Below are 25,281 nucleotides of genomic sequence, written 5' to 3'. Positions count from 1 at the left end.
CCACATTCCATATAAAAACATCATTTTTTTTTTCTCAAGCATGTAAACTTTCAGCAGTAAAATTTAATCTCTTCAAAGCTAACAGTGAGTTAAACTTTTATCCATACTTCAGGGAATATGAAATTCTTAGCACCCTCCAGGGAACAGGAGATTGCTTTCAGAATCCTTCTTTATAGTTCACCCCACTTTCACCTCCAGTATTACTTTAGCTCAACTATTTCTTCCCTTTGATGGTTTATGAAAACTTAGTCTCTGAACTGTGAAATATGGATTTTTCCATTAGGCATGTTTATTTAAAAAGAGGTTACCTACTCACCAGGAGATTATCCCCCTTCTCTAGCTCCACGGATATTTTTAATCTTTGAAGAAAGATTTAGAGTCACCAAAAATCCATATCCTTATTTGTCTAAGTTTCTAGTCCCAGGGTTAAATAAATATATTTTTCAAATGTACTTAAGAATTTGACATTTAAAGTCAAAAGGTTTATAAGATACTCTGTATTAGTGCCTTTAAAAGATTTTAAATTTATTAAGAAAAATAAAGATACATTCTCCCTTCACAAATGATATTGCACATAATCAGATGAAGTATTGACCAGTACAGCTACTTACTGCTGGGCCTGGAAGGCCGGGCATCCCTCTCTCCCCACGCTGCCCCGGCATGCCGACGATTCCTCTTTGCCCAGTAGTTCCAGCTGGACCAGGGGGACCATCTGGACCCTAATGTTGAATACAAACTATAATAAGAAATTCTCCAGGGAAAACTATACGCAAACACTTTATAATAGATGACAGCTTTATAGTTTATTAAGTATGAGTATTATTATTACTCATAGTAATATATTGTCAGTAGTATTAAGTTAGTATTAAGATTCTGTTCTACAAAATCATACTATATATGAGTAGTCAAAATGAGTAATCCACGCTGAGCCTCCAACATTATTTAAAAGTGAGAACTGTTTGGAATTAAACCAATTAACCCATTATTAAAGCTGAGAATTAGTTGAAAAGAACTTGAAGATAATGTGAATATTGACAGAATAAAAGAGGTAAATATTCAGGCAGTTTTCCTTCTTTTAAACTCACAAGAAAAATTTTTAAACAAAGGAAAGAAGTTGGGCTCTATCTAAACATATTAATGTTGAAGCATTAATATATTCAGTAAATTGCTTTAAAATTTTTTCTTAATTCAGTACAGATATTTAACAAACAATTGTTTTCTTGTTTAGTTTTTGAGTACCACATCCATTACTGTTATATTTTTATACCTGTACATATACTTTTTCCTAGAGTAGAGAACTGTAAATTAAAAAACTATAGGGCACAATGTACTCAAAGGATTATAAAAGTGCTCGGGATAATGTATAAACAGTTTTTTTGTGGCAGTAGTTATTAGGAGTTTCTAGTTAGAGGTAGTTTAGAGCCAAGATGCCAAACTTACAGGTTGTCCATCTTCTCCTGGGTCCCCTTTGTCTCCTGGGCCACCAGGAGGGCCAGCTGGTCCTCGATCTCCTACTCGTCCATGAGACCCGGGGTCCCCACGAAGACCTGGAGGTCCTTCCTTCCCGGGCTCCCCTAAGGGCCCCGCAGGTCCTGGAGCTCCCTAGTATAACATGGAAAGAGACCCAGAGGGCAAAGTAGAAGCCATGTTAGAATACCTAATATGGGGATCTCTGCTTTAGAAGCAGAACCCCATGCTTCACAGGTCCATTTTTCCTGTTAATCACTCAGTGGATTTAAACAAAAACTAAAATACACAGCTGTAGGTTCTTTTCATTATCTGCAGACAACTACCTCTGAGTCATTATGAAAAGTGTACTGACAATATTATAAATCAACTAAACTTCAACTAAGAACGAAAAGTGGTTTGAAATTGTAAAAAAAAAAATGTGTTTGAAATTAACTTGAATTTTCAAACTCCATAAGGCTCTTCACCAACAATGAATATGCATTTTTTTAGTCTGACTTGATCTTTTAATGAAAAAATAATTTTTATTACAGATAATCTCAGAGATTCTTCCTAACTGAAAGGAATGATTATTACCACACAATACTGTGAGTGTTCAGTACCCAAATGAAGTAACAGTCACATATTGGAGCTTAAAAGGATTTGCAAAAAAGCTCCTCCAAGAAACATTCAATGATTAAAGATGATTTACTTGACAACATACCAGCATGAATTACTGGGACAAGAACTGTCAACATGGGATAACAAATCATAAAGTGATTAAATAAAAGAACAAATAAAAACTCAAATATATGTGTGCGTATCATTATAATATGTACATGTGTGTGTTTGTGTGTATTTATGTGTTGTGTATAATTATTCCACTATCAGTGATTTCAATTATTGAATTCACTTACAGCAGGACCTGGAGGTCCAACTCTGCCAGCAGAACCAGGAAATCCTGTAGCACCCTAGAAATATAATATCATATAAGCAATTTTAAAATAAAAATTAGTTATATATACTTTATAGGGCTTACTTATTTTATAGGGATACCTAGGACTTTATATCCCTTTTCTTGTTGTGAGCAATAAATTTTTTTCTTGTATCCTGCTTTTGTTGATGGATCTGGCTTAACTGGCAGGAAGGATGCTATTTTTCCCTTGCCACTTTCCATTTATCTTGAACATATAGAAGTATTGAAGATGAGCACTAGGATCACATTAGAATGTCTTATAACAGAATTACATGAAGTGGGTTCACATTATTCATTCCCTCTTCCATAGGTAATCTATTATTTAGGTTCTATATGAGGCAACCGGATCTCCAAAGTTATAAAACTAATTTTAATGCAGATTGTCATCCAAGTTAAGCACTTTTTTTTCCACTGCAATATATACAACTAAAAATTGGTTGTTATAGCTTCAAAGGAACTTTAAGATGGCTATAAAGTACTAGATATCTGTCACTAGTTATGCATAATTCCCAGAGCTTCAAACCAACTTACAGGTGGACCCTGAGTTCCTCGACCACCTTTCAGTCCGGGAACACCATTAGGACCCTAAATAGAAAGAAACAAACAACAGGGTGCGGCAGTAAAGAAAGATGGTCTAAACACAAGGTCTAAACAGTGGGCACTGGGCTCAAGTTCTATCTTATTTTACTTTAAACTTACATGAGGCCCTGGGGATCCTGCCAGTCCTTGTGGTCCAGGAGAGCCAGCGTCTCCCTTCTGCCCAGGCTCTCCAGGTTCACCTTTCACTCCAGGCTGCCCATCCGGCCCCTACATCAAAGAATAAATAAGGAAATGGTTGCAACACTTAAACACAAATTTTTCATAATAATTATCATTTCTCCATATATTATAAAATGGTGATTTGTAATCAGTATAAACGCTTAAAAGAAAAAAAAAAAAAAAAACACCCCAATGTGATCTTCAAAGACAGTCTGAAAAAGTAAGTTACGTCACCATGTGTTTTGTGCCAGTCCATGAAAAAAAAATGTATTGAAAATGAGACTACTGCCTAGAATACTATGTTTTCCAGAATCTTGAATCTACCTTCAAAACAAATGACAGTGATAATTAATTAAATTCATTGCTGTAGCAAGAGGAACGAACATTTGTAAATTCAGGACATTTAAAAGTCATACCTGGGGTCCCGCAAAACCCACAGCTCCAGTTGGGCCATTTTCACCACGTGAGCCCTAGAAGACAAACATTACGTGGCTTTCACACATGATTCTAAGCAGGAACAGTATTTTACAATACAGTTTTATAAATCTGCAGTGTCTTGAAATGTACGCATAGAGAAATTAGACATGTTGCTTGAGGAAGACTCCTAAGGGCGGTATAGAGATGAGGGTCATAGAAAAAAATTCCCAAGGCCCAAAGTCTCAAAGAAGCTTCTGATTATTTAGTAAATGAGCTGCTTATATAGACTTAATAGACTGTATAGAAACAATACACTAATTTCTTTTTTAAGTGTAATAAGAAAAGTAAAAGGTGAAAACCAGGAAGTTAAGGCATGGTTTCATATAAATATAAACAAATGGGACCTAATTAAACTTAAAAGCTTCTGCACATCAAAGGAAACTATTAGCAAGGTGAAAAGACAGCCTTCAGAATGGGAGAAAATAATAGCAAATGAAGCAACCGACAAACAACTAATCTCAAAAATATACAAGCAACTCCTACAGCTCAACTCCAGAAAAATAAATGACCCAATCAAAAAATGGGCCAAAGATCTAGATAGACATTTCTCCAAAGAAGACATACAGATGGCTAACAAACACATGAAAAGATGCTCAACATCACTCATTATCAGAGAAATGCAAATCAAAACCACTATGAGATACCATTTCACACCAGTCAGAATGGCTGCGATCCAAAAGTCTACAAATAATAAATGCTGGAGAGGGTGTGGAGAAAAGGGAACCCTCTTACACTGTTGGTGGGAATGCAAACTAGTACAGCCACTATGGAGAACAGTGTGGAGATTCCTTAAAAAACTGGAAATAGAACTGCCTTATGATCCAGCAATCCCACTGCTGGGCATACACACTGAGGAAACCAGAAGGGAAAGAGACACGTGTACCCCAATGTTCATCGCAGCACTGTTTATAATAGCTAGGACATGGAAGCAACCTAGATGTCCATCAGCAGATGAATGGATAAGAAAGCCGTGGTACATATACACAATGGAGTATTACTCAGCCATTAAAAAGAATACATTTGAATCAGTTCTAATGAGGTGGATGAAACTGGAGCCTATTATACAGAGTGAAGTAAGCCAGAAGGAAAAACACCAATACAGTATACTAACGCATATATATGGAATTTAGAAAGATGGTAACCATAACCCTGTATACGAGACAGCAAAAGAGACACTGATGTATAGAACAGGCTTATGGACTCTGTGGGAGAGGGAGAGGGTGGGAAGATTTGGGAGAATGGCATTGAAACATGTGAAATGTCATGTATGAAACGAGATGCCAGTCCAGGTTCAATGCACGATGCTGGATGCTTGGGGCTGGTGCACTGGGACGACCCAGAGGGATGGTATGGGGAGGGAGGAGGGAGGAGGGTTCAGGATGGGGAACACATGTATACCTGTGGTGGATTCATTTTGATATTTGGCAAAACTAATACAATTATGTAAGGTTTAAAAATAAAATAAAATTAATTTAAAAAAAAAAAAGACAAAATGATGGCTTGTTTTACTGCTCAATCTCATACTAAAGAACATCAAAATTCTGTCACTTACGGGATTGCCACGGGAGCCAGGCGGGCCGACTAAACCTCGAGGGCCGGGTTCTCCCTGAAAAGCAGATTTTAGATGCTTATTGTCCAAAGCAATGGCAAAACACAGTAAAACTGTAGGACATGGTGCCCTATGTGTTGGGTGGATGGGAGGAGAACTCTGAGATGATCTAGCCCAGCTATCATACTTTATGGAAGAGAAGACATTATGAAAAAGAGCCAGCATTCAGATCTCGGAATTTTGAGTCCACAAGATAACAACTTTTGACATTACCTTTTCTCCAGTAGGGCCTGAAGGACCTGGAGGGCCCAAGGGACCCGGAAGACCCTGTCAATGAACATAACACAGGCATATTGAGGAAGAGAATGCGCAGAAATCTCCACGTTTAAACAAACAAACCAAGAAGGTACTATTTTGTTACAGATGACTGCTTTTGTAAAACATCACCTGTAATAAATGATACAATCTGTATATTCTCAATATTTTTACATCTAGTCTAAAACAATTCCCAGTGGATTTTCTCCACAAAACATTTCAATCTGTTTCATCCAACTCACTTATCTATGTACATAACACTGTCTTCAAACATTAGTCTGAAACCAATGCTATCCTTCAACAAGGTTTCTGTGTTTCTTAGCTTGTTTAATTTTACTAATCTCTATTTGAAATTTGACAATAGATTGAAGAGGCTTTTCTTATTTTGTATAGCATACTTTATTCTTAAACTATACAAGTGAAATATCATTCCTTTATTTTTTAGAAAAGTGAAATTGTGCTAAAGCCCTCAGTTTTCCACATTCTTCTGTGATGATAATGGAACCACCTCACTGCACTGAAGGTGAGGGTGTTCTTTGGCTCAGAGTATAGCAGAGCGACACGTGGGGTTTTCTTGACACACAAGCACAGTTTTTAAACTGCTGCACAGCATTGGAGCCCTTCCTAAAACAGGTTTTCTCTCTGATATTTGTGTATTGCTTTTTCACAAGAAACTCAGATATTCCTTTGCCATTTAATTTATGTATGCATTACAGAAGAAACTTAGGGAATAAAATGACTTTTAAATTTTATATTGTATTTTAAGACAAGAACATGAGAAAACTGTGATCTTAAATTCTCTAGATCTATAATGAAACAATATTCTGTCATTCACCTAATACACTTCCTTAAAAGATTTGTTTGAATATAAAGGTGACTACACTAAAATTTTTTCCCCTTTATATGAGATAAATTCTCTGCTTTTTGCCTAGAACAACATATTTCCCTCACTAAAAATTAAGCAGTCATTGCTTAAGTCTTGATCTTATTGCACTGCAGTTTCAAAGTATTCAATAGTTCAAAGGAGCAATAGATGGATATTTCTCCTTAAAATAAACTGACAGCACATCATTCCTTCAAACAGCTCTTCATTATTTACTGTGCACTCCAGACCAACTGTGATATGAAGCACAAACAATAAACCAGATTCATTTAGACCACTTTTGAAATATTGAATTGAATGTTAGATTTAATTAAAAGGCAAAGATACTTTGATTTCATAGTTTGCTAAATTGTTTCACCTTTAACTAGCTTTCCAGAAAAAGAAAAAAGCAATCATTATAATAAGGTTAAAACTTCCCTATAATATACTTTTATTATCAAAGGTTAATATAATCAGTGTATTAATGGTGACTCAATGGGCAGAATCAAAATATTAACAGCAGCGCAGTGTCATCTCTTTGTTTAATAGCACAACTGCTTTTTCAGGGTACAGCATGACAACTACCAGCAAACTAAGTCGTACTGAATCAGAAACTATTTAGCAAATATCAGGAAGTATTTTCAGAAAATGTTGACTATCTGAGTGATTAACTATCTGCTCTTACCTGAGAGAAACATTCATGTCTGAAAACATATTTTCATTCTGATCGTTTGATTATCCTTAGAATTGCAAATACATTCTAGTTTTGAGGACACAAAGCTTGTTAAACATCAATTTCTGGAAGGGTATTAAGCAATCCTTCTTTACATTTCACTTGTTCAGTCTCATTAATGATGATTCATCATGCAGTAATTTTCTCACCCCTGACATCTAGCATATTGAGAAACATTTATCACACCTTTGGTTACTCTGTAAAACTCTACTTGCCTATACTGGAAGGAAGTCTAAGATGACTCACTAGATTAGCATTTTAATAAAAAGAAACATTGCATATGGAATAAATATGACAGAGAAGGAAAAAGAGGGCCCCACTGCTTAAAGCATCAATTTCATATGCACAGTAAAAATGTATCTTATTTCATTCTCTCAATAATGACTTTACTTTTTTGGCTTGTTCTAATTCAAGGTAAGCAAATGAATATCCACAGGCAATCAATGTCAAATCTCAGATTTCATCATTCTCCCAAATCCTGACCACCATGGGAACATGAGGCTTATTCTAGAAAGTTCAGGCAGACTCATACAGTAATGATGACGTTGATTCCTAGCCCTGCCACTGAAAGGAATGATTTCACTTACTCTTGCTCCATCATTTCCAGCTGTACCTTCAGCACCTTTTTCTCCTATGCCACCCTGTGAAAACACACAAAACGCCATTTATTCACTTAATTGTCTTTTTCCTTCACTGGCATGGAAGCTTCATGAGAGCAGGGGCTCATCTCTAATGTTCACAACTGCATCCCCTTGGGCCTTGAACAATGTTGGGACTGTGCATTTTCTCAGTACACGTATACTGAAAGAATGAACGACTTGCAACTTAGGATGGCAGAAGTAAGTCTGCCCAGAAAATATTATCAGCAGAAAATCTAAATGGATGAATAAAATAAATAAACTTACTCTGTCACCCTTGGGGCCAGGAGTTCCTGCAATTCCCCTTTCTCCTGGCATACCTTGAAGCCCTGGTGGGCCTGTATCTCCAGGGGTTCCAGGTGGTCCTGGACTGCCCTAAAATGAACCAACAGTAAGTAAGCTCATCTATATATTAAGGTTTAGCCACATGGACTCCCTGTTTTGGTAGACCCAAAAGAGTAGAATCTTGGCAATTACATATGGTTCAACCTCATGTTTATATTTTTCATTTGGGAAACCTGTCTCTGAGGTCATTGTTTTTCTTTAAATACTACTTTTCTGTTTTGGTTGTTGCTTTGTTTTCAGATTTTTTCTTTGGGAAAATTGGGTACTGATTCAAACAAATATGATAGAGTTGCCCTTTTGTTTTCCTTTATTGGCAACATCATAAGGATTCTAATAAGAAAAAGAAGACATTATATTTAGAGAGTACATTCATTCTCTCTCTAAAGAACCCATGAAATGAAGCTGGTTTTCAGGCTTATTCAGTAATGAAATTGAAGCAGATCTTACACAATCTCTGGCCCTTGAAGGTGCTAAGGTATCTAACGTCTGATCACAAAAATTTCTACTCTGGTAGTTTGCACTGAAAACGGCCACATTATCTTCTATCAACTTTACAATGGCACCCAAAAGGAAATGGTGCTGATTTTTGCCTTATAATGCATGTACTTTCAGATTTCAAAAATGACATACTTTTTATGTATTTAGTGAGCAGAATTACAGAAACAGAGACAAGGGAAATGGAGCATATGATTAGGAACATCTCCTAATAAATTATGCAATTTTCCATTTATTGCCTCTACTTATAAATAAAAGTCCTTAGGAAAATATATAAATAAATTTTAGAAACGGTTTTGTATATGAGGAAATATCACTGCCTCGTGTAGTAGATCATAAATCCCATCAAGGAAGAGACTCCTTTATACCTGACTCTTTCACGTCAAAGGAAAGTCAAGCAGGTGCTCTTTAAATATTTGTTAAAGAAATTACTTTGGAAAAACAAGGAAAATAAATTCTAGTACCATCATATGTTCATTGACCAGTAAATTAGAAATCAGCACAATATTGTAAAGCAAATATTTTACAATAAAATATTTTTAACAATTAAAAAAATGAATGAATAAAAAATACTGAGCTCACTCCCACACTTACTTTTGGACCATCAGGACCATGTCCTCCAGCCATTCCTTTCTCACCAGGAAGTCCAGTTATTCCTGGTTCTCCTCTTTCCCCTGGATTTCCTCGTTCTCCCTACACAACACAGAAATGTCAAGCAGTCTCAGCACTTGATCTGAAAATGGATTTAAATATGTTTCCAGAAATCTGAAAAGTGATTTCTGGGAAAAAATTTAGAAATGAGCAACGATTAAGATTCAGTTTTCTAATTTAGTGATAAGAAATGAACATGAAGTAAGCATATGCTGGCTTCACAGCACAGACTGTTTCTCATCAGACCGATTTTCATCAAGTAAAAGAACTGCAATGATTAAAATACAGCCAAGTTTAAGATGAAAGATGGTTTTATAAACTGAAGCCAGTGGAAACACAGTTAATCAAAAAAAAAAAAAAGAAGAAGAAGAAGAAAATACTTACTCTAGGTCCTAGTGGGCCAACTGCCCCAGGATCTCCAGGAACCCCCTGTAAAACACATTTTTTAAAATGAAAAACTTTAACTAAATTTTAGATATTTATTAGAAAGTTTTCCAGACCATATACCTTAATATACCATATACCATATTTTCTTCTAATACGTTATTGGACATCTGACTAAATTCAGAATACTGAATAAAGAAAAATGTGTACACTTTTATAAATGATGGGATATCATATATATTATATGGAAATACCCACATGATCTTTTTTTGGCAATGAGCACAGGCAAAATATTATCTCACAAAGATAGTGCATTACTTAGTGACAATTAAAGCTCAAGAACTTTAATTTCCTAAAGGAATGTGAAGAACTTTTAGCAGAGGAAAGTGAAATTAAAACTAATGAAGTACTGATCTTTTAAATAGAACCAACTTAATTCAATTTACTAAATATTTCTTGAACACAGAATATAGACAACACACTTTACTAGAAATTGTAAGTTCAAATTAATGCAGTCATGACTATGTTAAAAGTCTTAACTAAAAGGAAATTTGTCACTTAAAATTACAAGTACAATTTTGTATTATACTAATGATACAAATGTTATTTGTATTTAATACAAATAATAACTGTATCAAGTAGGCCTCCAGTTTTATCCCTTTAAATGTACTGTCTTCATTGTGGCATGATCTTCCTAAAGCCCAAATCTCATAGTATCTCTCTCTAATTAAAAGCCCTCCCTTAGCTTCCCATTACTCTAGTAAAAGAACAAATTAGACTCAAAACATTCCCTGTCATCTTCTAACCTCATCTTCACCCTCCTCAAGTTGTATACCATATTTCTGACTTACCAAAAATTTTCAGCGCCTAAATTTGATAAGCAAGCCTTTGCATTTGCTGTTCCCATTTCCTAGAATATTTTCTTACCTTCCTTCCTCCCGACTTACCATCATTCATCCTTCAGATTACATAAGAGATAATACTTTGTTGGGGAAACTTTTTCTAAACCTCAATGTCTGAACTAATTCATCTGCATCCTCTAGATTTATACATACACTGTGCCTCCATTACCACTGCACTTAAAACACGCTATTGTCATAACTGTCTTTCTATGCTCTCTGTCGCCTATTAAAATAAAAATTAGGGCAAGGTCCAATTCATCTTATTCAATTGGTTAAGGCCAAAGTTTAGTAGAGCTTAGCACAGAGTGCTCAGCAAATATTTGTTTAAAAGTTAAATGAATGAATAAATCACTCCAAGAAAAATAAATTACATAAACTCATATGTTGGTAAAATGATATAAATAAAATGGTAATTTTCTGTTCATAACTGTTTATGAAGTCTCCAGTAAAACCCTATAGTTCCAATAAGACATGTTTAGTGATTAATAACACAATCCTATAAACACTAAATATCATATTGGCTGTGTGATTTTGGAAAAATTACTTAATATCTATGTGCCTCATTTTCCTCATCTATAAAATGAGCTACCCCACATCCAAAGTCAGGGGCGGTGGCAGAGAGGAGCTACCCCATGTCCAAAGTAAGGAGCAGTGGCTGCGCATTGCTGGAGCAGCCGTGAAGACATATCCCACGTCCAAGGTAAGAGAAACACAAGTAAGAGGGTAGGCGCTGAGAGAGGGCATCGGAGGGCAGACAGACTGAAACCACAGCCACAACCACCAATCTGATCACACAGACCACTGCTGTCTAACTCTGAAACGAAGCCATGCCATCTGGGGCCATCCAAGACAGAGGGGTCACGGTGGAGAGGTCTGATAGAACTGGAAAAGGGAATGGCAAACCACTTCAGTATTCCTGCCTTGACAACCCCATGAAGAGTATGAAAAGGCGAAAAGATAGGACACTGAAAGATGAACTCCCCAGGTCGGTAGGTGCCCAATATGCTACTGGAGATCAGTGGAGAAATAACTCCAGAAAGAATGAAGGGACGGGTCCAAAGCAAAAACAATACCCAGTTGTGGAAGTAACTGGTGATAGAAGCAAGGTCTGATGCTGCAAAGAGCAATATTGCATAGGAACCTGGAATGTTAGGTCCATGAATCAAGGCAAATTGGAAGTGGTTAAACAGGAGATGGCAAGAGTGAATGTCGACACTCTAGGAATTAGCAAACTAAGATGGACTGGAATGGGTGAATTTAACTCAGATGACCGTTATATCTACTCCTGTGGGCACGAATCCCTTAGAAGAAATGGAGTAGCCATTACAGTCAACAAAAGAGTCCGAAATGCAGTACCTGGATGCAATCTCAAAAACGACAGAATGATCTCTGTTCATTTCCAAGGCAAACCATTCAATATCACAGTAATCCAAGTCTATGCCCCAAGAGTAACGCTTCTATAAAGACCTACAAGACCTTCTAGAACTAACACCCAAAAAAGATGTCCTTTTCATTATAGAGGACTGGAATGCAAAAGTAGGAAGTCAAGAAACACCTGGAGTAGCAGGCAAATTTGGCCTTGGAATACAGAATGAAGCAGGGCAAAGGCTAATAGAGTTTTGCTAAGAGAACACACTGGTCATAGCAAACACCTGCTTCCAACAACAAAAGAGATGGCTCTACCCATGGACATCACCAGATGGTCAACACTGAAATCAGATTGATTATATTCTTTGCAGCCAAAGATGGAAAAGCTCTATACAGTCAGCAAAAACAACACCAGGAGCTGACTGTGGCTCAGATCATGAACTCATTATTGCCAAATTCAGACATAAATTGAAAACGTAGGGAAAACCACTAGACCATTCAGGTATGACCTAAATCAAATCCCTTATGATTATACAGTGGAAATGAGAAATAGATTTAACAGACTAGATCTGATAGAGTGCCTGATGAACTATGGACAGAGGTTCGTGACATTGTACAGGAGACAGGGCTCAAGACCATCCCCATGGAAAAGAAATGCAAAAAATCAAAATGGTTGTCTGAGGAGGCCTTACAAATAGCTGTGAAAAGAAGAGAAGCAAAAACCAAAGGAAAAAAGTAAAAATATATCCATTTGAGTGCAAAGTTCCAAAGAATAGCAAGGAGAGATAAGAAAGCCTTCCTCAGCGATCAATGCAAAGAAATAGAGGAAAACAATAGAATGAGAATGACTAGAGACCTCTTCAAGAAAACTAGAGATACCAAGGGAACATTTCATGCAAAGATGGGCTCAATAAAGGACAGAAATGGTATGGACCTAACAGAAGCAGAAGATATTAAGAAGAGGTAGCAAGAATACACAGAAGAACTGTACAAAAAAAGATCTTCATGACCCAGATAATCAAGATGGTGTGATCACTCACCTAGAGCCAGACATCCTGGAATGTGAAGTCAAGTGGGCCTTAGAAAGCATCACTACGAACGAAGCTAGTGGAGGTGATGGAATTCCAGTTGAGCTATTCCAAATCATAAAACATGATACCATGAAAGTACTGCACTCAATATGCCAGCAAATTTGGAAAACTCAGCAGTGGCCACAGGACTGGAAAAGGTCAGTTTTCATTCTAAGCCCAAAGAAAGGCAATGCCAAAGAATGCTCAAACTACCGCACAATTGCACTCAAGGCAATGGCACCCCACTCCAGTACTCTTGCTTGGAAAATCCCATGGATGGAGGAGCCTGGTAGGCTCTAGTCCACGGGGTCGCTAAGAGTTGGGAACAACTGAGTGACTTCACTTTCACTTTTCACTTTCATGCATTGGAGAAGGAAATGGCAACCCACTCCAGTGTTTTTGCCTGGAGAATCCCAGGGACAGGGGAGCCTGGTGGGCTGCCGTCTATGGGGTCACGCAGAGTCGGACATGACTGAAGCGACTTGGCAGTAGCAGCACATGCTAGTAAAGTAAAGCTCAAAATTCTCCAAGCCAGGCTTCAGCAATATGTGAACCGTGATCTTCCAGATGGTCAAGCTGGTTTTAGAAAAGACAGAGGAACCAGAGATCAAATTGCCAACATCCACTGGATCATCAAAAAGGCAAGAGTTCCAGAGACACATCTATTTCTGCTTTATTGACTATGCCAAAGCCTTTGACTGTGTGGATCACAATAAACTGTGGAAAATTCTGAAAGAGATGGGAATACCAGACCACCTGACCTGCCTCTTGAGAAACTTGTCAGGAAGCAACAGTTAGAACTGGACATAGAACAACAGACTGGTTCCAAATAGGAAAAGGAGTACGTCAAGGCTGTATATTGTCACCCTGCTTAATTAACTTAATTAATGCAGAGTACATCATGAGAAATGCTGGGTTGGAGGAAGCACAAGATGGAATCAAGATCGCCGGGAGAAATATCAATCACCTCAGATATGTAGATGATACCACCCTTATGGCAGAAAGTGAAGAACTAAAGAGCCTCTTGATGAAAGTGAAAGAGGAGAGTGAAAAAGTTGGCTTAAAGTTCAACATTCAGAAAACTAAGATCATAGCATCCAGTCCCATCACTTCATGGGAAATAGATGGGGAAACAGTGGAAACAGTGGCTGACTTTTTTGGGGCTCCAAAATCACTGCAGGTGGTGATTGCAGCCATGAAATTAAAAGACGCTTGCTCCTTGGAAGGAAAGTTATGACCAAATGTAGACAGCATATTAAAAAGCAGAGACATTACTTTGCCAACAAAGGTCTATCTAGTCAAGGCTATTGCTTTTCCAGTAGTGATGTACAAATGTGAGAGTTGGAGTATAAATAAAGCTGAGTGCAGAAGAATTGATGCTTTTGAACTGTGGTGTTGGAGAAGACTCTTGAGAGTCCCTTGGACTACAAGGAGATCCAACCAGTCCATCGTAAAGGAGATCAGTCCTGGGTGTTCATTGGAAGGACTGATGTTGAAGCTGAAAGTCCAATACTTTGGACACCTGATGTGAAGAGCTGACTCATTTGAAAAGACCCTGATGTTGGGAAGGATTGAGGGCAGGAAGAGAAGGGGATAACAGAGGATGAAATGGTTGAATGGCATCACAGACTCAATGGACATGAGTTTGGGTAAACTCCGGGAGTTGGTGACGGACAGGGAGGCCTGGCGTCCTGCTGTTCATGGGGTCACAAGAGTCGGAGACGGCTAAGTGACTGAACTGAAAATGGGCATTATAATAGTACCTAGTACATAAGAGTTATTTTGAGGATTAAAACAGATAATTAATTTCAACCAAGGCAGAACAAAGCCTGACAAATAGTAAGTGATATTATGTCAGAAATTTTTAGTATTACTACTCTTATTATTAAAAAACTTACCTGATCACCTGGCTTTCCAGCTTCCCCAGGAGGCCCTGGAGGACCAGGAAGCCCCTAAAGTAAAAGTAAGAATATAAACCTGTGTCTCCATGGAAATTAATAGGCCACCAGTGTTAACACTTCACCCTTTACAATGTATGGAGCTCCCTTACTATTTTCAAGCAAATGATGCTGTTTAAACAAAAGTTGAGCAAAACAAAACTAGAAACCTATACCCTCTAATACAACTAATCCTTTTGTGGGTGTAGATTTACATTTGCACACCACTTAGCAAAATGATAATGTAGCAATAGGTTCTTTATGTTTGTAAAGTATTTAATGGCTCTCAGAACAACATTTTAGGCTGATAGAATAAATATGGAAAGTTAGCCTGAAAATTTTTCCCCAAATGATGATCACCCAATGCTATTAAATATTCTACCAACATATTTAGATAAATCATGAAAATTTGTTCAACAATAAATTATGGCTGAGCCCCTTCACCTAAAAACTGTCTCAGCATTGTTAATCTGCTATACCTCAATACAACATAAAAAGTTTAAAAGAAAAATTTTAGACACCAACACATTAAATAAGCCTTAATACAGTTAAATAAATCCTACTGAGATATCAAAAGCATTTTATAATTTTTAATTTGTTAAAAGGTTTGGGTTTTGGTCAGTTTTTCAGGGGAAGTTTATTCCTGTTCTTTGAACAAAAATGTTTGATTTCATCTAAATGTCTATCCTATTTACTAAAAGAGGAGTTGCTTCTTTGAAAATTATAGAATTTCACATCATTCAACTATATCCTTTTCATTAAAAAAAGCATTTTATTAGGGGAAGAAGAAAGGGAAGACGGAGTCAGTGCATACCTGAAAGCCAGTGGGGCCTGGAGGACCCTGTTCTCCTCTCTCCCCGGCTAGACCCTGAGTCACAAAGGAAAGAAAACCATGAACACCAGGAGCCAGATCTACTCACTTCCCCTCTGCGTGAATGACCCAAGTATTCATATTTCTTTGCATTTCTTCCAATCACAAGTTTTTCACTTTAGCCAGATCATAAACTAGTCCTAAAAATCACCTAATGGTATTGTTTGAAGTCCTTGATGGTGAGAAAATACCTCCTAAAGCCAGCAAATAAACGGATAGAGTGTTCATTTTTTTATCCAAACATAAGTGTCTGGAGTCAACTGTAAAATTTGTGGGAAAACTGACTATTGGGCACAGACAAATTCATTACTTTTATATATCCAGTCTAATGTTTCCATTGTAGTTTCTCAGTGTCATAAGAAGTACTAATCAAACTTTCAAATTTAAAGTGCTATTTAAATTGCCCCAGTTCAAAACAAATAAACATGCCAAATATTTCTTATAAACACAACTTTAAACTCCTAGGATAAGAATAAACCTCAAGAGATATTATTCCTTTGAGGACTAATAAGTAGGAAACAATAAATTTATATAAGTTTACATTATATTATATAATTATAAGTTATATAATTATAACTTCTATCATAATTCATAATTATGTATAACATAATGTATTATTATTATTCATAATTATCTTCCAGCTTAAATAAATTTCTATAAGGTATAATATTAGAAAAACAGGCATAATTGAAGTTACATATTTTAAATAAAATACAGTATAAAATATTTGTCAGATACTATTTTCCTAGTTGCTATATTTTTCAACTGTGACAACATAGAGATGATGAGGTAGCTTTTGCCATTAGCATTCATAGAAGCTTAAAATAATAAGGCATGAGATTCCTGTTTATTTCAGTTATCAAAAGACATAACTGAAATTCTTTCACCTTGCACTTTCTTATTTGCTTCCCCTTGAAACTTATCCATATGTAAAGTCAAGTCTTACAGATAAGACAATCATTGAAAAATGTAATGTGAATATATTCTCAATAAAACTTACCGGGGGCCCCACAGGACCAGAAGGACCAACTTCGCCATCTTTTCCAGGAGCTCCCTAGCATCACAGAGAGATAATATATGAGGTGAGGCCATGAGAATCTGGATAATTCCATTTATTTTTTTCTTTAACAGAAAATGGATAGTTACCCTCTGCCCAGGAACACCAGCATTTCCTGCTTCTCCAGGTTTTCCAGGATCACCCTAGAGAATCAATACAAACTAACTTAAGTTTCAATCAGTTTGCTGATTGACAGTTGTTATGGCAAGTGAGGATTATGATGAGATGGCACATTATACACAGTACTTACACTGCTACCTTTGGGGCCTGGAAGACCCATACTCCCAGGCTGCCCTCTGATTCCTATGGAGCCTGGAGGACCCGGCCGGCCGTCTTCTCCTGGAGCACCCTACAGAGTTGACAGGAGCAATGCAAGTTTCACATCAGTTCTCTATACACGTCACATCGCCCAAATTTCGTTTTCACACACTATAAAAGATGTATAAGCTTTAAATTATGCTACATTTTTATGTTAGCGAATCAGAATAGTTGAGTATTAAAAAAAACTGCTGAGATATTTTAATATTTAGAACAGAGACTTAATTCTTATTCTATATACAAGTTTCATCTTTATATCTCTTTACACGCTCATATTAATAGGGGAAATCTTTCTCTTCTTTCATTTACTCTTATGTGTGGTAATTAAAACTCAGGACTTGTGTTTCACATATACAACACAAAGGAAGGGCCCAGAATATATGAGTTATCAAACTTAATACCTATTTATCTCTTAAATGTATAAGATTGGGAGGATATCAAGAAATGAGATTGTTACTAACAGACAAATTCTACCAATATTCATAAATACATCATTTCAACTTTTCCATTTATGTCAGAGAAGCAATCCCAATCTCCGACATTTATTTCAATGTGTGATCAATTTTTGGTCAATTTGAAAATGATCAGAGCCTTAGGATTTGCTTCCAGGAGGGGAGGGTGTATTTCAGACATGATCAGCACCCACATTATCAAAAACATTGTTATTGTTCAGCTGATAGGTCGTGTCTGACTCTTTGCAACCCCATAGACTGCAGTGCACCAGACTTCCCCATCCTTCCCTATCTCCCAAAGTTTGCTCAACATACATTAACCTTAACTAAGGCTCTTACCATTTAAGCTGCGTGTCCATTGAGAAATATTAATGGTGGTGGACTTTTGTTTAAATCACTTACCAAAGGTCCAAGTTTTCCTTCAGGACCCTGGACACCAGGATTTCCTGTCAGACCCTAAAAATTAAAAGCCAACTGTCAGTTTGCTGCTGACCTGCCACTGAAGTAAAGTTTCTAAAGAGTAAAAATAGCACTGCATTTAAAAGATCCAGTCCTGTTTTGCAGTGCCCACTCCTGGGAGCCTTAGGCTCCTCTAGACAAACTCTGAGCTCCGTCATGGACTTCACCCAAACTGGCTTCAGAGGATTCAGGATAGACAGCACAAGGTTATAGGAGACTTTCACTCCTACCTCTAACACGGGTTTCAAGAAAAAGAACTTACATTGAGCCAAATGTTATCTTTCCAAGCAACTTTTGTATATTTTTTTCTCTTTAAGGGGCATTGTTGACAACTGAATATAAGTATTTACATACTGTTCAAATGAATTTTCAAATGACATTTTGTTAAAATGAAATTTACCAGGAACACTCTCTGGTAAAAGTTAAATTGTTGTTTATCAGTGAATAAAGGAAAATTATAAAATTGATAAATTGGATTTTTTTTAATCAAGTGGTAGAGTTACTAATACATACCCCTTTGAATAAAGGAGATTAGAAGTTACTAGTTTTTTCCATACATGATAAAAATAACAAACAATTCATAAGGAATAAAGCCAAATCCATAAAAAAAAAAGTCCCAAGTTGTGAAATCAAGTTACTAAAAAATAAAACCTTAAAAAAAAAAAAAAATGGATTCTCAGGAGCATATCCCTTAGGTTGATGTAGCAAAAAATTGCTGTGTTCTTACCCGAGCACCTGGAAGCCCAGGTTCACCTGGACGTCCTGGATCCCCCTGACCTCCTTTAGGTCCTGAAGAGCCAACAGGACCCCTCTCTCCTTGAGCGCCCTGTTTCAAAGCAAAGTAGAACACGTCAGGAAAAAAAGGAATACAGGCAAACAAAGGCAACTGTACGTAAAACCCTTATTTTATAAATCAAACCACTAGTATAAAGGAATTGGTCAAAGTGGGTACAAAGACCTCTTTGTAAACCATGTCACTTCACATTTTATTCACATTTGGATTCCTTGGAATAAAGGTTTGCCAACATTATTTAATGAGAGTTGTGTTTAAAGCCTCACTCCAATAACTTAGATTTAGAAACCCCAGAATTTTAAAAGAGTCTAAATTTCTAAAGAAAGGAAACAAACTATATCAGCTAAAGGAAAGATTTACGGTCTGTTCTTCTCAGGAACTTCCCTGAAAAGTTTGAAAAGCAAACTCCAGTATACCTCCAACTATCATCCTTCTCCCTGGAGGCCTCTATAATGAAGAAATTGCACAAGAGGGATCTGGCATTAGGTCTAATATCTGTGTTCAACTCTTTTCTAGATCTGGAACCCACGTGAGCCAAAGCTAGATAACCCCTCCGGACAATGGCATCTTTTGCAACAGCATCCACAAGAGTGTCAGCCTTGACAGGATAAACTTACCTTTGGTCCAGGTAAACCATCAGAGCCTGGAAAGCCACGATTGCCAGGAGCACCCTGCAGGTGACCAAAGCGTGATTCTCAATTGTGGGTGTTTATGTAACATCCGATGAATGGGTAATTTTTACTGTTAGTATTATAAGATTTTAGGAGCTATGATCAAGCCTACACAGCAATACATATGTCTAAGAAAAAGTAACCTGACTAAACAGAAAGAAACTTTAAATTTTGAAATATATATATATATATATATATATGTACTGAGCCAAAATTATTCAAATCAAGAAACATTCTAATGCTTCACTGTAAAATCAAACTTTGAGAAAAACTGATCCCTAGATACAGAGACAAGAGACAAGAAATGGTACCATGTTTGATCATCACAATGTCAGTGATTGCAGGCATTAGTATTGTCTTGGATATGAAACTGTTTACATTCTCTGAAGCTCTACACAAAAGTAAGGTGATATTGTTAATCTCCCTTGCAGACTGGTTTCATTATAGTCCAGTCACAACAATTTTTTATGATCGTTAAAGTCACTCAACCTTTTCAGGCTTCCTGGATTTGCATTTGTTGCTTGCTCTGCTGAAAATGTTCTTTCTTTCAAGTTTCTTGCTGGCTCATCCTTATCTTATAGATCTTATCTAGATGCCAACTTTTCAAAGAATCTCATTTCCTAAACAGCTAATCTAGTGACACATGACTGTCATACGGTTACTCTCTACCACATCACCCTGTTATTCTCTAAATGTAAAATGTGTGATTACACTGAGGAAATCAGAGTTGAAAGAGACACGTGTATCCCAGCATTCATCGCAACACTGTTTACAATAGCCAGGACATGGAAGCAACCTAGATGTCCATTGGCAGACAAGTGGATCACAAAGCTGTGGTACATACACACAATGGAGTATTACTCAGCCATTAAAAAGAACACATTTGAATCAGTTCTAATGAGGTGGATGAAACTGGAGCCTATTATACAGAGTGAAGTAAGTCAGAAAGAAAAACACCAATATAGTATACTAACGCATATATATGGAATTTAGAAAGATGGTAACAATGACCCTATATGTGAGACAGCAAAATGAATACAGATATAAAGAATAGACTTTTGGACTCTGTGGGAGAAGGTGAGGGTGGGATGATTTGAGAGAATAGCATTGAAACATGTATATTAACATATATGAAACAGATCACCAGTCCAAGTTCAATGCATGAGACAGGGTGCTCGGGGCCGGTGCACTGGGACAATCCAGAGGGGTGGGATGCAGAGGGAGGTGGGAGGGGGGTTTGGGACTGGGGACACATGTACACCCATGGCTGATTCATGTCAATCTATGACAAAAACCACCACAATATTATAATTAGCCTCCAATGAAAATAAATAATCTAAAAAAATTAAATGTGGGATTATATTTTTATTTATATGTTGACTTATTTAGTGCTTACCTCCCCATTAAACTATGGTTTACTAGCCCTTCATGGAGGCTGGGACCATAGCACTGTTCACTGATGCGTCCCAAGCACCGTGTATCAAAATTGGCATGGAGCAGTTGTTCAATCAATATTATTGAATGAATGGCTATACACTGATTAGACAGCTGGCTCCCTTAATTCACAGACAGCCATACTGAACTGTGTAATATACCTGCTAGCATTGCTCTTAACTGCCCTACTTTTCCTCAATTTCCCAGAAGTTCCTCGAGTAATCTCCCCACAACTATAAAAATTTATTTTGTTATTCAAATTTTACCCTTTCTCCCACTGGGCCCGGAGGACCAACTGTGCCCGGATCACCTCGGGGGCCTCGTTTGCCTTCTTCACCAGGTGGGCCGATTGGACCCTGGACACCATGTGGCCCCTATTGAAAACAGAAGGACAGGTAACAGATACAGCCATTTAGCAATCGAGTCACAGTCAAAGGAATCCAGTTAGTCACAAACTTTAAACTATATTAAGTGAACTGTTTCCATCAAAAAGTATAATTCTCTTTATCATCCTTTTAAATATTTGAGTATTTTGGGCTTCCACTTTGGGATCACACTCATGTTCCCCTTATCATTGAAAAGAAAGAAAACCTTACCGGCTCCCCTTTTGGTCCAGCTTCTCCTTTGAAACCTGGGACTCCTGGATCACCCTAAAATAGGAACATAGAAAACTATAAGAACCAGGATATTTATCCAGCCCAACTTGCTTTCATTGTTGCAGTGAATGGGCTTTGACAATTTCTGCAGCAGAGTCTGTGCTGAATCAATAATACAGTAATTTTTTTAAATGTACACAAATCTTATAGAATGTGAGTGAAATGTTATAAAATCCAGTATAGTTAGGTAGCAATTTGTATATTTTACAGTGATCTTCAAGAGACTTACCCTTAAAGTCTTATTTTTAATCATGCATAGTAGGATGATTAGAATAATTCAATGCTTCTTCCAATTTGATAATAAAAATTAGAACTAACAATGACAACTTCAATAGGTATATCTATTTAGGGTCTATTTTAGGAAATAGATTTTGTTCATCCAAAACCAAAGTAATTTTATACATATGTAGTATTTATTAAGATTTGGCAACTTCAAATAGGGTATTTTATGTTTAGAGTATTCTAGGGTTTGGGGGCATGTATAGGATTTTGGTCTTTATATACCAAGTGTACTTTAATTTGTGGGAACCAGATTGCTAAATTGAGAACATGATAAAATCAAATGTAAAATATCAGCAACATTTATGTTTTTATAAATTTGTCATCAGTATTTGAAAAGGACTTATCAGTGTAGCCAAATTACTTACAATAGGATCCAAAATATTTGTTTTAAGTAGTACTAGCAAAAGTTTTAATTTTTTTATATCAAGCTAAAAGATACATAATCACAACTTCTCAGTATGTATTTCTTAAGAACTAACCATACTACTTTACCAATAGATGAATACACAAATATAAAATATACAAATTTCTACAAAATATGGATATTCATTCCATATAAACCATATGTTGGAGGCACTCTTCAAGAACAAACCTCAAGATATAGCTGTTGAACACATGTTAGCCACACTGTTATTTTAAGTCCCCATGAAACTTCCATATTTCCCCATATTGGCTTGCAAAATATTCTCATAATATTTATCATTCAACTATTTATAAAATTTTATGAGGTGGATCATAAAGTTATGACCCTACTATTTTAAATAAAAGAACACTAAAATTGAACAAAAGGCAGTAATTTTCCACTTTGAATTTAAACACATGAATTGTACATTAACATTTGGCTTCCACTTTACAAAAATTTCTATCTTCATCTGCCTCATTCAGATAAGTTAGACTATCTATGTTTCACTGTATTTCATAATCTATTATTGATACTGATATTTCTCTGGTGATATTAGATGTATTATACAGGGTGATAATTCTTTGAAGGACATTACCGGTTGGCCTCGAATTCCGGGAGGTCCAGTGCTACCCTGAGGTCCTGGAGATCCAGGGGGTCCTGCTAAGCCAGGAGGACCAGAAGTACCCGGAGAGCCCTATTGGAATGCAAGAGTAACAAGCAGAGATCTCAGCACAAGTCTATGGTCACTGTCCGAAGTTCACTGTGTCCCTGCGAACTTCCCGTGGCTTAAATGCAGTTAGTCACTCACCGTTGGGCCTTTGGCACCAGGCGTACCATCAGTTCCTACTGCACCCTAAAGGACACAGGAAAAGTTCACAAGATAGTAAGCCATATGTTGGGAGTATTCAGATGTCCACCCACCTTCCAAAAGGAAGCAGAAAATTTTAACCAAAACAAAAAAGGATAAAGAAATCAACTATTGTATCATAAAAGTCACTTTTATGACTAATTCTCTTTTCCATAAAATAGACAAAATTTGCAGAGTTGACAAGGGAATTGTTTTGTTTTGTTTTTTTTCTCATGAGTTCTAACACTCAATCAGAATTGAAATAGAGTATATTAAGACAGATTGCCTTTGTTCTGATGTTATAGAGCATGTCCAACTTGGAGTGACAAGGGACTTACAGGAAGACCTTGGGAGCCAACAGGACCAGGGGGCCCGGTTTCCCCTCTTTGCCCTTGAGGACCTTCAGGGCCTCGCGCCCCAGTGGGACCTGCTTCTCCCTAAAGGCGTACAAGAGGGAAATGTTAATTTTAGAAAAACCTAAATGTGATGTGGTTCAAAGCTGACTGCTTATTTGGAGTTTTACATTTTACACCTAATCATTTAAAGAGGTCAAGTGCACAAAGCAGGTTCTTCAAGGGTGGGCATATTTTCCCCACCCTCGGGATGCGCTGATACCTACAGCATGTTAGAGCAGAGGACCTGGGCAAGGTCACCTGATAACCTTGAAACACCCCAGTTTCCAACCCCAGATAGGAGTCCAGACAGTAAAAATATAGGATGCCTGGTTAAGTTTGTTTTTTTTTTTTTTTGCTGACAAAACAAGAGATTTTATTGGGAAAGGGCACCTGGGTGGAGAGCAGTAGGGTAAGGGAGCCCAGGAGAACTCTGCCACGTGGCTCGCAGTCTCGGGTTTTATGGTCCTGGTTAAGTTTTAATTCAGATAAAACACAATGGGTCTCAGGGTCACTCTGTCCCACACAATGTCTGGAAAACACTTATACTAAAAATTTATTCTTTATTTATTTGAAATTCGAATTTGCCTGGGTTTCTGCATTTTATCCAAGATACTAAATACCTAATGTAGGTCAAATCCTAGAGGAACCTGGACCTGGAATTTTAGGACTAAAAATTCTAAGCTTAGGGGGGCTCATTGGTATCAATAAAACATAGAAAATTGAATCCTATTACCCTTCACTGAAATACAAAGAACTAGGTGTGAAAGTTTATTTTTCATGCAGAGAGCCAGAGACCCTGGAAGGACATTATGGTTATAGCAGAACTGGACCGAAAAGAGATGGGGGGTGGGGGTTTTTGTGCTGGGGATGGGGAGTGGAAAACAATTTCTGAGAGAAACAGTTTCTCAAGGTGTTTAACTTTATTAAGCGGTTCTCAGTCGCCAACAGACAGTACTAGAAAAACCCAGGAGGAGAGGGAAGTCTGAATCAGAAGCCACAGTAGGTGCAGAAACCACTTCCTGCCAAGTCAGGGTCCTGGGCTTTCTGGGTATTCTTTCTTGAATTCTCTATCCAGAGCTCAGTTTGGGGGTGGAGAGTCTCACAGTGACAGAGAGAAAGGGAAGGGATTTTGCATACTTTGATTGAGGTACACAGGGAGGCTGGGCGCTCCAAGGTCAAGAGTCAGGAGCAAGTCAGGAGCAGAAGCCTTGGGACTTCAGGGAGCAGATACAGAGAGGAAGAGAGAGGGTCCTCCTCGGCTGAGCTCACAGTGAGTTCTCAGTCACAGGAGGGACTGTTTCCTGAACTGTCAGAGGGCACCATTTTAAAATAAAACAGCCACATCCCTGGCACAGAGTTTACAGTCAACATTAGAGAGAGCCAGAAAAATAATTTGCCTTGATGACTCCCACATTTCAAACAGCACTTGAAATGTCAACCATAGACTGTTTGCTTGCTTGTTTCGAAGTTCAAATCCAGTTTGAGTGACCCCACTAACAAGAAGCACGAGCCTATCCTGAGGGCATCGTCTGCCTCAGGAGCTATGCTGTGTGTGCTAAGCCCAGTCATGTCCAACTCTTTGTGACCCCATGGGCTGTAGCCCACCAGGCTCCTCGGATTCTCCAAACAAGAATACTGGAGTGGACTGCCATTTCCTTCTCCACAGGATCTTCCTGACCCAGGAATCAAACCCCCGGCTCCTGTGGCTCCTGCATGGCAGGCGGTTTTACTGCTGA

General features: G+C 37.5%; 1 protein-coding gene across 1 annotated transcript in view; it reads right to left on the bottom strand.

Moving 5' to 3' along the window:
- COL5A2 (collagen type V alpha 2 chain) overlaps positions 1-25,281 on the bottom strand; it is a 74,191-nt gene that overhangs the window by 19,168 nt on the left and 29,742 nt on the right. The window contains exons 17-41 of the mRNA XM_059880313.1: positions 23,489-23,587; positions 23,112-23,156; positions 22,899-22,997; positions 21,559-21,612; positions 21,229-21,336; positions 19,475-19,528; positions 18,792-18,890; positions 18,008-18,061; positions 17,086-17,184; positions 16,925-16,978; positions 16,779-16,832; positions 15,722-15,775; positions 14,869-14,922; positions 9,631-9,675; positions 9,190-9,288; positions 8,023-8,130; positions 7,705-7,758; positions 5,481-5,534; positions 5,211-5,264; positions 3,598-3,651; positions 3,122-3,229; positions 2,954-3,007; positions 2,364-2,417; positions 1,441-1,602; positions 612-719 (exon numbers count right to left, since the gene is read on the bottom strand). Of these exons, the coding sequence (XP_059736296.1) occupies positions 612-719; positions 1,441-1,602; positions 2,364-2,417; positions 2,954-3,007; positions 3,122-3,229; positions 3,598-3,651; positions 5,211-5,264; positions 5,481-5,534; positions 7,705-7,758; positions 8,023-8,130; positions 9,190-9,288; positions 9,631-9,675; positions 14,869-14,922; positions 15,722-15,775; positions 16,779-16,832; positions 16,925-16,978; positions 17,086-17,184; positions 18,008-18,061; positions 18,792-18,890; positions 19,475-19,528; positions 21,229-21,336; positions 21,559-21,612; positions 22,899-22,997; positions 23,112-23,156; positions 23,489-23,587 (1,881 nt within the window). The remainder of the gene's footprint in view (positions 1-611; positions 720-1,440; positions 1,603-2,363; positions 2,418-2,953; positions 3,008-3,121; positions 3,230-3,597; positions 3,652-5,210; positions 5,265-5,480; positions 5,535-7,704; positions 7,759-8,022; positions 8,131-9,189; positions 9,289-9,630; positions 9,676-14,868; positions 14,923-15,721; positions 15,776-16,778; positions 16,833-16,924; positions 16,979-17,085; positions 17,185-18,007; positions 18,062-18,791; positions 18,891-19,474; positions 19,529-21,228; positions 21,337-21,558; positions 21,613-22,898; positions 22,998-23,111; positions 23,157-23,488; positions 23,588-25,281) is intronic.

Source organism: Bos taurus, chromosome 2, assembly GCF_002263795.3.
Source record: "Bos taurus isolate L1 Dominette 01449 registration number 42190680 breed Hereford chromosome 2, ARS-UCD2.0, whole genome shotgun sequence".
In the NCBI taxonomy this organism is placed as follows: Eukaryota; Metazoa; Chordata; class Mammalia; order Artiodactyla; family Bovidae; genus Bos; species Bos taurus.
This window is presented reverse-complemented; position numbering and strand designations above follow the sequence as displayed.